A 13,725-nucleotide genomic window follows, 5' to 3' on the forward strand; every position below is an offset into this window, starting at 1 on the left:
TCTTGTTACCATTATAATTGGCGGGACAGGGTTTTCAGGACCCCGACATCCCCTTCGAGCATTGGTCTCTATCCTGAAAGCAATTGGAGCGAGAATATGCTGTTAATCAGGACTTCAACTTCACCAGATTTTATTTTTAGGAGATGTATCTATCTGGCTGCAGTGTGTAGAGAAGGGATGGGAGATGTGGCGATGAGGCCACTGGCGAAAGGTCCAGGGGATGGGGCGGTGTGGTGGCAGGCTTGCCATGATCACTTTGTGGAATTTGGACAGATAGACACAACCATCTAACAATTTTTTAAATTCTACCAAGAGTTACTTTCTTCTTTGTTTTACAGCTTTCTTATGGAATAAACACACCCTGGGTGATGCATGGTTTTTAATCTCAATTCTGCCATAAACTTAGTAGACGGCCATGAGCAATCACAGACACAAAAAGGTATAAAGGAAAGCTAGATTCTTGAAATCTCCATATGGTGAAATTAACATCTTTGGTTATTGAACACATTTAAAAATATCTTTAGGAGATTCCCAATACATTCTCTATTTGCTTTTTTATTGCTTTTATGTCTTTGACTTTATTTTAGAAGAGAAATTGAATTGATTTGTTCTTCACACACAAAAAAATTGATTTGTTCTTCATTGCTGTCAGATTTTGTGATCTCAGGCGAAGGCAAAATGCTGGGCTGGCAAATGTTCACAACAAATATAAGTTTTAAATAAAGCACTAGATGTGCTGAAAACTCATTAGGTAATGAAAGCCATCAAGAAAAATTGAAAATGCTCTAGTTCTCTCCAGATTTATGGCTGATTTTAATAAAAAGCATCACATTTGATGTAATTAGTTTGCCGAATATTGGCAGACTTAAAAAAAAATGCCTAATGAATTCATTGTTGGTGGAAGATTTACCTGTGATGCCAGAGGTAGAGAATGTTAAAGTCTAGATACATATTAGTTAAATGTTCATTTCCTACTGATAGCTTATGATACTCGGCTTGGAAAGGGGAAAGAAAATCTAGAGAAGAATTTCTTCTTTGTAAACTCAGTAAATTCTAATGTGTTCTGAATTTATTCAATGATAACAGAGTTCCATTTTATCTGGCTTTCTTTACTTCCCAGGGTCCTTATTCAGTATCTTATTCCTAGCTGAGCAAAATTATATATCAATATCAGCTTATATTTAATAACACTGGTGGGTACATTCGATTGAAACACTGATGTTTATATATAAAAGTTGGGTATTGTAAAAAAAAAATAAAAAAAATAAAAAAAAAATAAAAGTTGGGTATATCGACTTACATGAATTTTCAAAACTTAAAGGAAATCACACAGAACTAAGAATTATTATAAAAGAGATTCTTGTACATAAGGAAATCATACCTGTCTTCATATTTTTGCACGTATGCATTTATTTGAAAGTAAGCACACATAGAAATCCACTAAAAAATATTGCTGAGGTTTAGATATTTTACAATGACTTTCATTTTTGCAAAAATGAACGTCCTGATTTTGATGAATTTTGCAAAAGTTTAGAGAAAAAAATGACTTTTTTTTTTTTTTAACTTTTCAGAGTGAGGCACTTTAACCTGAAACCCTCACAGCAACTCAGTGATGTTTTGCTGAATAGGCATGACATGGTTTCATAAGTGCTATTCTTTCTTTACTTTAACTCCCCAATTACAAAGATTTGGTATATCTTCTTTGTTTCTGTATATCCCCAAATGCTGGGAAAATGCCTTTTGGGTACATAGATGGTACTAACTAAATAAATAGTTGAATGACTGAATCAGTGCATTTCTTATACCACAAGTGGCATAAAACATGTAAGTGGTATTGCGGATGGAAAGAACTTTTAAACTGCACACCTTTGAGAATGAGGGTGAATGGTGATACGTGCCCATGCCTGCCATGATTTGTCAACCAGATCATGAACTGTCATCTAGCCCAATTTCTCACCACTGCAAGAGACGGTCTCTGTCACTGTGAGCTGTCAATGCAGAGTGAACCCAAATCCTACTTTCCTCCCTGGACTCTCAAAGTGTGCTCCAAGAACTAGCAGCTTCAACATCACCTGGCAACCTGTTATTCATGCCCGTTCTCAGGCCCCATCCCGGATGTAATGCATGGGACACTCTGAGGGAGGGTTCAGCAATCTGGGTCCTATAAACACTCCAGAGGATTCTGCTGCATGCTCAGGTTCAAGACCCACTGCTCTAGAAATCTTTTGCTATTATTCCAATGATGTCCAACTTCCCTTGTAATTAACAGATCCTAATTTTAGGGTTATGAATACTTCAGATGAATACATTTTGGCCTTTGAGAAATCGCCTTCTTAAAGTAATTTGCAGAGCTCAGGTCTGAGTGACACTTTATACGTTTACTTGGAATTTCATTCTTAGGAGTTATACTATTGTCTGTTGCCGCATAGCAAGTCACCCCAAAACTTTGCAGGTGTAAATAGGAAACATTCATGCTCCCCCAGCTTTTGAGGCTCATGAATCTCACAGGAACTTACTTGAGTGGTTCTGGCGCAGGGTTTCTTAAGAGGCTGTACCCAGATGCTGTCTAGGAATACAGACCTCTTGTGGCTTGACTGGGGAAGAATCTACTTCCAAACCCACTTACTTGGCTGCTGGAAGACCTCAGGAGATCCACTTCAGGCTCACATGGGTTTCTCCTTGGAGATGCCTTATCACATGGCAGCTGGCTTCCACCAGAGGGAGAGATCCCAAGAGAGAGTAAGGAGGATCATATGGTCTTTTTATAACCTTATCTGGGAAGGAACATCGCATTGCTTGTATATATTCTATCCCTTAGCTGCCCACAATCAAGTGGAGGGTATAACATGGGACATGCATACCAAGAGGCGGGAATCACTGGAGTTCAACTTAGAGACTTCCCTATAGGTAAATTATTTCCCAATTCCTCCAATTCTTTGCACTGCAATTTTAAAATTAGGACTCTTGCTTTTTAGTGTCAGAAGTCTCAATACAAACTGGCTTATACAAAAAAAAAAAAAAAAAGGGTGTGCCTTATGGTGCAGTTTGGTGTAGAGGATCCATCAAACATTGTCACCTGGACCTGGTCATCTTGGTTTTGTCTGCTCTGTTTTCTGCTCCATTTCCTGGTACCTTCTCCTCTCTTATAGGATTAATAAACTCCAAGGCTCATGGGTTTGAAGTCAGTGGTATAGCATGAAAGTCTTTTTTCTATCGCAACCTTGGCCTAAATTTCACTGGCTAGGTGGATCACAGGCTCATGCCTGAATCAGTTGAGAGGCTGAGGAATCGTGACTGTATTGGCTGAGACCCAGGAAACACACTGTACCCACAAGAAGGATGAGTCCCACAGGAGACACGGCAGCTATGAGAGGGTACGTAAGTGCCCTCGGAGGGATCACATCAGGCAGGCATTGCACCGAAGTACTGTCTATATAATGGTCTCCCCTGAGTTTGTAGTGAACCAGAATCTCTTGGAAAATGCCCACCCTCTCCCTCATCATCCACTCCCCTCTCCCTACACCAGTGGATCATAGAGTCCTCTTGATCTACTCTTGATCTGCCTCTCATTTCCTCCCTTCCCCTCCCATCCCATGAATCTCTCACCTGGGATAAAAGTAGTAACATCTGAATTCACTGCCTGCATGCTTACATTTTTGTTTGCTTTCTGTCTGTGCTCCCTGTAGCCACCAGAGTGATTATTATTATTTTTTTTAATGCCATCTGATGAGGTTAGCGCACTGCTGAGAATTTGTCAAAGTCCCATTAATTAAAATCCAAGTACCATATGACCTGCCTCTGCCTGCCTCTCTAGCTTGATCACTGTCTACCACCAATGCTCTCCCTCTGAGCTCCCCAAATTCTAAGTGCCATGTGTCTGCCTGTCCCGGTCTTTCTCTGTGTTCTTCCTTCTCCCAAGGAAGCTCTTCCCCTACAATGTGCCTCTCTCTCTCCACCCCTGCTCTCCAATTTCCCCCATCTTTGGGATCCAACTGTAATGTCACCTCTTTAGACAGGTCATCTCTGACTCTTCAACATTAGACACTCTCATGTATCCCACACCTTCTCTTTCTTTACTGCCTTTACCAGAATTTAAGTTTTATTCATGTTCAGCACCTTCCCTCTCTAGGCTAGAAGCTTAATGAAGGCAGCAATCTTGCTATAACCACAGAGCTCCTGTTTGGCAGCTAGTAGGCATTCAATAAATACTTGATGGCTGTGATTCATCCTTCCTTATCTCAGATATGTGTGATGACATTATCCAGAAGATTAAGTAAATGGCAAGAATTACCATAGAGTTGAAACTCGTGGGTGGTCTGGCTTGGCCTGGTTCATGGGGTTAAGTCAAGCACAGGAGAGAATAAAATTCTCTTGAAGACTCAACAGGGATAAAGTCATATATGTGGTCTTACTTTAATTCTTATGACAACCTCTTGTGAGTTCAGAATATTGTCCTTTTTTTGTAGATGAGGAAAGTGATGGCTAGAGAGGTAAAGGGACTCCCTGGTTCCCTCCATGGCTCCCTCCCTGGTAAAGGGAACTCACATGGTTCACAAATGGTAGAGTTAGGACATCCACAGAGGTCACCTGGACTCTAAAATTATAATTGGAATTATGGCAAAGACAGTGGCATGCTTTTTTTTTTTTTTCCTCATAACTCTGAGTAGGCCAAGGTCAAAAAGCAAAATAAACATAAAAGTGAAGTTCTGTAGATTTCATGCTGCCACTTGGAGCAGAGCAAAAGCTCTGGAAGCACCAAAATGAAGGGAGTATAGACTTTGGGGGAGCTCGATCTTCTTATTACTCATTTCAGGTTTTTTCTCTCCACTGAAGTCAAATCAAGGGGTGCTGGCTGAATAGTCCTGCAGTGTGAAGGAAATAAAGGCCACCAAGTCTTTCTATTACACCTTTGATGGGATTTATATGTGTTAAGAAATGCAGGCATAAAATTAAACAAGATAAACCATCCCATTTCCTTGTTTCTCCAGCCTCAATGATACACAAACTGGTCTACTTCCTTTTCTCCCTCTTACATCAAACACAGTAAGTGTGTATTTAGCACAAGAAGGCTCTCAAAGAGGTAGGGGGATTTAACCTAGGGGGCTGTGGGGAGCTGCAGTGGAAAACAGGGCTCAAGTCAGTGTGGAGACTGGTTTCTTGGTTCTTTCAAGTTATTTGTGAGGCTGAAGCTGAGGCTGGCTTGTTGGAGTGATTCCTGCTGATGTTACAGTTTGGAATTTTTCTTTTGATCTTATTTAAATGTCTCTGTAAAGTAAATCTGTGCCCCTTCCCCCCACATATGTGTGTGAGAGAGAATAACGCGAGGGGGATGATGTAAAACAACTACCACAGGTGCGCCGATAGAGAGAAGCAGGGAAAAAGACAATTCAGCATTTGGGATTGGCGGTGAGTCCTCCATTTCATTGAATCTGGGAAAGGGGACACGATGCAGGTGTACGTAAACTCTGAGCTAATCCCCCACTGCAGGAAGCATGAGCCAGTTTGACAGAAGACCAGTGCCTGGCAGGGTGTAGTTAGATTTACAAAAGACCCAGATGGAACAAGAAAGAATCACCAAATTGTCAAACAAAAGGCTAGGAGTTACCAAACAAGCAAACCAACCGTAAAGTGTTTGGGCTTACTTAATCTGGAGAACATAAAAACCCTTGATAGGTAAAAATGATTCTGAAGTGAATTCATCCCATGTCCTATACCTGGGTTTCAAGCACCTGAACAGAGGCCAGGTGAATGATGTCCACATCCATACTTTCATTCCAATGTTTATCAGACATCTGTTTAGGACCAATCACTGGTTATTTTGGATACTATGGAGGAACAGAGAGATCCGGTTTATGCCCTCACTGAGCTTGCAGTGTGGTCGGAAGAAACACAATGCAATGCGACAAGTGCAAAACTTGAAGCATAAGTTGCCTGGGAAGCAAACAGTAAGACATCTGAGTAGCTGGGATTCAGGAGAGACTTCCACACTGCTGGGAGATGTGAAGGATAACATCTGTGATGATTAGTTTTATGTGTCCACTTGACTAGGCTATTTGGTCAAACACTTATCTAGGTGTTGCTGTGAAGGTATTTTTTATAGATGTGGTTGCAATCTACAATCAATATTAAAGTTGACTTTGAGATTACCTTTGATGATGTGGGTAGGCCTCATAATAATCAGTCAGAGGTCTTATGAGCAAAAACTGAGGTTTCCCAGAAAAGGAGAAATTCAAGACTGAAGCATCAACTCTTGCCTGAGTTTCTAGCCTGCGAGAACCACCCCAGGAATTTCAGATGGACTTACCAGCCCCCATGACAGTGAGCTAATTCCTTAATTAAAAAAAAAAAAAAAAAATTTTTTTTTTTTTTTTTACACACACATGCCCTATTGGTTCCGTTTTTCTAGAGAACCCTACTAATACAGTGCCTTAGTCATGTAAAGCTGGGGGAAGGTGTGTGAGGGAAGATGAAAGTACCCAGAAAGGCCCGGAATGAAATGATTCTAGCCAGATCAGGAAGCAAATTATATGTAACATAGAGAGTCTGAAAAGGTTTTAAGTGAGAGGATCAGATTCACATTTCAGAAAGGACATCCGATTATATCAAGAGCAGAAGTCGAGAAAAACATGTTTCTGTTCCGGCAGGAAGGAATTCCTAATAAGGAAGACATTTTTTTTTTTTTTTTTTTAATAGGAGAAAAGAGGTGCTGCATCTATGCCGGAATTTAAAAAATAACGTGGCATTTTTGAAAAGCTTCGATGGCCACAATTCTGCAAAAAGGTTTCTAACGTTGGCTTTACCCTCAAGAGTGTTTGTGCTCCGCCTGACCTCCTGCGGGTCTGTGGCTTTCCCTCGGTTCTCACATCCGCAGCTTTCACTAGGAAGCTCTCCTTGTAGCTGGCGAAATGCTCCGACTTGGCCCAGCAGCCCTTCTGGAAGATAAAGTCTCTACCTCGGCGGCGGCGGGGGGTGGGGGGTGCAGGTCAGCGGGGGACTCCCGCACCTGACGCTCCGCGGGGAGCTCCGCGGCGTCTCGGGTGGGGCGAGGGGACTAGGCTCTTCCCGCCGCAGCCTGGACTGCGCGCGCCCCCTTCCCCTCCTGTGCGGGTTCGGACCCCGCAGCCCCGCAGCCCCGCAGCCCCGCAGCCCCGCAGGTCAGCTGCCCCCGCGCGGCCGTCTGCGAGTCCGGGCGGGGTCTGGTAGCCGCCGGGCCGGGGGCCTGATGCGGGGGTGTGCTGGGGCGCCCGGTTCAGTCTGACGTCCCGGGTCTCGCAGATCCGCTGCTCTGCGGAGAGCACCCGCAGCCCCCGTCCCCGGCAGAGGCGTCTAGCCCTGAGAGCCTCCCGATTTTTCTTCCGTTCCCTCCGCATCCCCAGGTGCCTTCTTCACCCCAGCTCCCGGTGCGTTCCCCATCCTTTCTGGTTTGGAACCTTCTGTTGATCAGAGCGCGCTGCCCAGGTCAAGCACCCTTGGGGGTGGGTGGGGGGTGCTGATGACTCGACCACACTTCCCCAGGCGTAGGCTGGAAGCAGCCAGCAGCCCCATGCGCCGACCCTACTCCAGGGGTCCCAGGACGCCAATGGGGGCAGTTCTTTCTCCAACCCTGGATGGGGCGGTGGGCAAGGCGAGCGGAGGATGTCCACGCGCAGGGGTCCCGGGACCCGCGCCCCGGAGCTTAGTCCCGCCCCGCGCCCCGCAAGGGGATAGGCTGGAGCTCTCTGCGCGCCAGGTAGTGAGACCCGGCCCGTGGGGAGGGGCTGAGAGCAGAGGAGGCGGCAGGTGAGCCCCGGGGCAGCGCCCCCCCCCCAACCCCGGGCGGGGAGGCCGGGGCGACGGCGGCGCGGGTTGGGCTAGGAGGGGGTGTGGAGAGGCGAGCCCGGGCGGGGAGACGGAAGGGGGGGTGGAGGCGAGGGGGAGGGAGTTCCGAAAGGAGGGAAAGGAGCAGCGGGCGAGGGACGGGAGCGGCGAGCCCGGCAGGGAGAGCGGCGGAGGGCGGCGGAGCTGCGCGCGGGGCCCGCGCCACACCCCCGCCCCCGGGGCCCGAGGGCTTTGCCGGGGGAGACACAAAGACATGCGAAGAGGGGCCGAGCGAGGCTCGCGCACAAAGACGCCGCCGGGGCGCACGGCCGCTCGGGCTGCACCGACCGCCCCCGCGCCGCGCCGCGCCGCCGACTGGCCAGCGCGGAAGCCGGGGCGGAGCGCACGGCGGCGGCTGCCGGCCGGCGCGGGACCCGGGTCGCCCGCGCTCTCCGGGTGACCCGGGCCCGGCCGCAGGCGCGTGCGGGGGCGGCGGCGCCCGCGCCCAACTTGGCCTCGGCCTCGCCCTCTGCCCAGCCCGCCGGTGTCCCCTCCTTCCCGCGATTTCGTTGCTTCTCACGCTCCCCCCACCCCCTCCCGCGTCCAGCCCCGCGCTCCCCACCTTGTAAAACAAAGCCGGGGAAAATGCCTGCCCGTGCAGCTCGGAGCGCGCAGCCCGACTCTGAATAAGAAGTGAGTACAATGGCGTGTTTGTAAAAGCTTCAAGTCCGTCTTTAAAAAAAAAAAAAAACCAAAAACAACAACAACAACAAAAAAAAAACATTGTGAATGCTGCATGCCTCATGCTTCCCAGCGCCTCGCGGGAGAGACCCGGCTATAGAGCAGGAGGTGAGACCCCCGGGGACCAGCCCCCCCCCCCCCCCAGCCGCCCTGCGCTTTCCCGCCCCTGCCTGGACTGGGAGGGCTGCAAATGCCCCGCTGCCGCAAGCAGACGTCCTCCACCTTCGTTTTCCGTCCTAGGTGTTGGGTCATAATCTCGGCTTGGAGGCAACCGATGCCCGGCTCCTCTGCTGGCTGCTTCTCCCCCCTCTCCCGCTGATGCCTGGGGCTTTTGCATCTGCCTCGGGGGGTGGGTTTGGGACACCTTGGGGGAGTTTCCGAAGGCGGAGGAGGGTCAGCCCTTGGGAGCAGCCGACAGGCAGGACGCAGGGTGACCCTGATAGCACTTGTTGCCCATTGCGTGGTGGGACAGGCAGTGGTGCTGAAAAAAAAAAAAGCTGGTTTCTCCTCCTATTGAGTCGTGGGCTGCGGGCCCCGGAGCGTAGAAGGCATACCTGCGTGAGGATGGGAGCCTGGGATTAAGAAGAGACTGCGATGTGCTGGAAGCAGAGGGGGAGGTAGTGATGGTTGATGACAGTGTGTGCAAGGGACGACTCTTGGATTCCTTGTTCTAAGGAGCATCTCAGCCTGATCATACATCAGACGACCTGGAGCTGGAAACACACAGGTTACCCGTGTTAGACTGAGAGGAAGAGCTGTTTTTTTGTTGTCGTTTTTTGTTTTTTTTTAATTTTGGTATCTGACCAGTTGCTGTCCATTCTGTCTGCCAAATGTGCATTTATATATATTTCTGCTAATTAAAAAAATAAGGCAATAGCTTAAAAGAATTAAACTTCATCAGCAAATGTATTGGCTTAATGCACACACACAATCTTTTTTGGAACATATCTGTTCCATTCCCCCACAAGTGTTAGTGTGGCATTGGGATTTAGGATTGGGATTTGGGTGCCTGTTCGAGTTAAACAGTCTTGGTGTTTTCCACTTCTATAGACTAGAAACACTGGTGTGAGAAACTAGTAGTATGAGACCCAGAAAATTGGAAAGGATGAGGCTTGGAAAGCTCCCTTCAGAGAGATAATGTGGATATCCTGTTATTTTTATTCCAAAGGTGGCTTAATCTTAGATTATGACCTTTATTTTTCACTCAAGACACTCCAGGTAGTTTGGCGGTGGGGTGGCGTGCTAGCCGGAAGATGACAGCAATATCAGATGTTATCAGCATGTCTATTAAAAAAGTTTTTTCTGATAACTAAACGCATACCCAGTGCTAATCTTGAGCAAAGTTGCCTGTCTAACTATTATGTGACGAAAGTGTCTACTAGTTTGTGGCTTAATCCTGAGCAGGTGACTGTATCAGGAGGGAAACTTGTACATACCTGTATACGGCAGGTTGAACCACTGGAAATTGCTGAAATGAGCAATTCAGTATGTTTGTGGAATCTCCACTCAGAGCCATGGGTACAGTTGCTTCATTGGAGCTCTGACTTCTTCTCTTTAAAGTCAGAGCCATTCGGGGCTCTGCTGGTTTGAGGAGCCCTCTGTTATGTGCCACCACTGAACAACGCTACTTATGTCTAGTGCTTCAAGTAGCTTTGTTTGCAAAGCTTCTTTGGGATGGGGAGCTGAAGATTTATTTTATGAACTCAAACTGTGGTAGTCCTATGTCAACTCAGAGGTAGTCAGGAGGGGCACGGTATCTGGCCCTGTGAAAACTCTTTCTCCAGTCTCTTCTTATCCTCAAGTAATTTCAGGTTTGCTGTAGGGTACTCGGGTGCAATTCCATAGGGAGTTCTCACATACTAACCTAAAAGTGTCTTTTAGATTCGGTTATTATTTTATATCAAACCTGTATTATGTCTACCAGAGGAATTTTACTTCTGTCTCTAACAATAGTGGACTCTAAACTGATTGTTCTGGTTGAGTTGGTGGTTTTTTTTTAAGTCCCTCTGTTTTTGTTTTTGTTGTTGTTGTTGTTGTTGTTGCTGCTGCTGCTGTTTTCTGCTACTCTTTTAACCTTTTTGGTTCAATGTTGTCTTTCCAATCAAACATTGTGCAGTAAATAGCTTATTTTCTCCTTAGCAAGTTTGAAGTCTAGGATCTTTGTATTTTCTCAAAAGAAATCCATTAATGATGTTTTTGAACAGCTAAGATAAATAATAAATGGATTTACAGTCACCTCAGAGTATATGGGAATTTGTAAGAGAACACATAAATCCACTCTAATGGAGCAATTAGCTTTGTGCACAGCATGGAGGGTCTAAGGTGTGAGATAAGGTTTTACTTTTTTTTCTGGATAATGTTCCCTGTTGAAATGGAAGGAACTTGTCATGTCTTGGCTGTACCTAGGATGGTGCCAGAAAAGGTAGCAGTACTTTTGTTTTTTTCAAGATGTCAGAGATCGAATAGCAAGATACAGAGAACGTTTAATCATGAACCACTTCAGAGGGTAGGTGAAAAGAAATGATTGGGCAATTGAGTGGTTTACTTACCATCATGTTTTACCAGAAAGTGACTAATGTTTTACTTTGAGCAACAATGTTTGGATCACAAATTCTCCTGTAATACTATCCCTTTATGACAATGAATTTTTCCATAAAAAATAAAGAATATTCCCTGTGTTGGTTGCTGGTGGTATAGAGGGTTAAGTTCTTGAGGACAGGAATAATCCGTGCACCTTCTTCATGAAAATGCATGAGATAGTTGAATACGATCAACTCTTAGCAGTCTTTGTTGACTAGCCTAGTGAACGGATGTAAATTTTACAATTAATTAGGAAGACCTCAGGCACTTATTTATTTATTTATTTATTTATTTATTTATTTATTTATTTATTTAAGTTTCTTGGTCCACTTCCTTTTTCTTCCTCCCACCTGGAACCCCAGTAGCAGCAGAGAGCTGAGACCCAGCCCCTTTGCCTTGAACCTATATATGAGGTCCTGGGTGCGACCCAGTGGGAGCACTCTGGTTGGTTCCAGAGCTTCCACCAGGAGAGCAGTGGAGTTCACTCAGCCTCTGCTCAGCCCCTCAGGAAGCCCGGCCTCGACCCCCTGGCCGCTCCTCCAACCTAACCTTCATTCTCTGTTGTTGTCAGTGGCGGCACCCGACTTGCTGGATCCTAAATCTGCCGCTCAGAACTCCAAACCGAGGCTCTCGTTTTCCACGAAACCCACAGTGCTCGCGTCGCGGGTGGAGAGTGACACGGCCATTAATGTTATGAAATGGAAGACGGTCTCCACGATTTTCCTGGTGGTTGTCCTCTATCTGATCATCGGAGCCACCGTGTTCAAAGCGTTGGAGCAGCCTCATGAGATTTCGCAGAGGACCACCATTGTGATCCAGAAGCAGACATTCATTTCCCAACACTCCTGTGTCAATTCGACTGAGCTGGACGAACTCATCCAGGTAATGATGGCACAGGGGAGTTGTTACCCGGCTTCCTCTACGGGAAAGAAAGTCACAGCGAGCGGAGGCTCCCTGTGGCACAGAGGCCTGCCTGCGGGGCCCTTGTCTGCTTGCTGCTTAGCAGTGACTTGTTTCAGCCTGTTTCAGATTGTTCCCTCTTTGCTTTCTGCGCTTTTCTTCTCTTACTTCTCTCCCTTTTTTTCTCCTTCTCCTTTGTTCCTCCTTCCTTCTGTTCCTTCATATCCTTTTCTGCTCCTTCTGTCCCCGTGTCTCCCTGATTTGTCCTTCTCTGCCCTCTCTCAGACCTGCCAGGGGCCACCCGTGGACATGGGTTGCCTTGCCGGAGGCCCTTGGGGTTAGATTATCATTGCCGACTGAGAAACATTGCTGTGGCAAGTGAGGGGAAGAGCTAAAGCAGAAGAGTGGCTTTAATCTTGCCAGGGGGCATCACTAGATCGAAGAGATAAGTTTGTGGGGTGACACTCTTGAGATGCGTCCCTCTCTTGGGCACTAAGTTGAAGCTCACGCCTTTAACCTAATCAATGTAGAACTCTTGAACTGCCTTTTCAGGGTCTAGAGAAATGATTAATCCTTGCTTCTCTAAACCCCAACTTAAAGCAATTTTCTATGACACAGAAAAACAGAGTTTTTGAGTGTGAAACGATAATTTCATTTTCATGTACTCTACAAGGGCTGACCCGTGTTCTTATGGAAAATATTTTGCTTTGAAAGTGAATCACAGAATGATTTAAGTTTCAGGTAGGCTCCTTGGAGATGGCTGTATTTTTGTTGTAGATTTCTCTTACATGAAACAGTTCAGTGATCAAACCAAGAATCTGGTCAGAAGACAGCCCTAGAATGTTCTTTCAAGGAGAGATCTATCTGACTGGTTGTGGAAAACCCTTCTAATTGTACAGCTATTCATTTTCCTATAGAGCCTACTTTGCTTAACTGGTGTAAGTCAGATTGGACTGAAAAGTACCTGAGGCATCCAAATACGTTCTTCCTCATATTATATTTGGTTTTACATCCTTTGAATGAGTTGGAATAGTAGATCAAAGGAGGAAATTCTTACTGGTTTTAATCCCGTTTCCTACCCAGAGACCTTTTCTCTCTAATTTCCCTTTTGGCATGGAAGCCCTGAGTGCTACCTCTGCCCTTCACACGGCTCTCTGTTTGTAGACCACACGTATAAGTTCTTATTTAAGCTTTACTGAAAGCTATCAAAGATTGTATTCTCTCAATCTCAGTTAGCTCCTACTATAGTCAGACACTTCTGCATCTCAGCTGTTTGACTTAGATTTTGAAAAGACTCTTCAGATTACTTTTATACTGAATTCTCCACTATTTTTAGATGATGGCAATATTTTCAGTATTGACAGTGAACCTGCCACCCCATTGCCTGTTCCTACAGAAGATCACTTTCACTTTGCTCTCGTTTCTGTGCCACAGAATTCTAAGAGGTACTAAAAAATCTTAAAGAATTCCCATTTCCCTGGGGCTTTAAAAGATGAGCTCTAAGTTGTCCTGGAAGTAGCATCAGGTAGTGGTAAAAGCCTAAACATTGGAATCAGAGAGAATGTGTCTTAAACTCCAGTTGAGCACTTTTCTAGAGGTGTTCTACTTTCTAGAATAAGTAACTTTGCTCTCAAAGCCTTCAGTGATCTATCTGGAATGCGGAAAGAAGATCTGTCAGATGGGGTTGCCCTGAAGAGTAAAGAGATA

The 13,725-nt window shown here is 45.9% G+C and overlaps 1 protein-coding gene and 1 long non-coding RNA gene across 13 annotated transcripts in view; one reads left to right on the top strand and one right to left on the bottom strand.

Annotated features, from left to right (window-relative positions):
- Positions 1-9,248, bottom strand: part of LOC119872504 — a 31,177-nt gene extending 21,929 nt beyond the window's left edge. The window contains exons 1-4 of the long non-coding RNA XR_005361958.1: positions 9,093-9,248; positions 8,761-9,019; positions 8,420-8,529; positions 6,801-6,932 (exon numbers count right to left, since the gene is read on the bottom strand). This is a non-coding gene — a long non-coding RNA (uncharacterized LOC119872504). The remainder of the gene's footprint in view (positions 1-6,800; positions 6,933-8,419; positions 8,530-8,760; positions 9,020-9,092) is intronic.
- Positions 1-13,725, top strand: part of KCNK2 (potassium two pore domain channel subfamily K member 2) — a 200,138-nt gene that overhangs the window by 60,706 nt on the left and 125,707 nt on the right. For 3 of the 12 annotated variants that reach the window (XM_038542142.1, XM_038542143.1, XM_038542144.1), the window contains exon 1: positions 11,512-12,000. In XM_038542142.1, coding sequence (XP_038398070.1) covers positions 11,527-12,000 — 474 coding nt within the window. In that variant the 5' untranslated portion in view covers positions 11,512-11,526. Of the gene's footprint in view, positions 1-7,286; positions 7,401-7,641; positions 7,780-8,371; positions 8,491-8,568; positions 8,647-8,841; positions 8,888-9,000; positions 9,266-11,511; positions 12,001-13,725 lie in introns of those variants that run through there. The other 9 variants (XM_038542148.1, XM_038542145.1, XM_038542153.1 and 6 more) reach the window with 8 other exon arrangements.

Source organism: Canis lupus, chromosome 7, assembly GCF_011100685.1.
Source record: "Canis lupus familiaris isolate Mischka breed German Shepherd chromosome 7, alternate assembly UU_Cfam_GSD_1.0, whole genome shotgun sequence".
Lineage (NCBI taxonomy): Eukaryota > Metazoa > Chordata > Mammalia > Carnivora > Canidae > Canis > Canis lupus.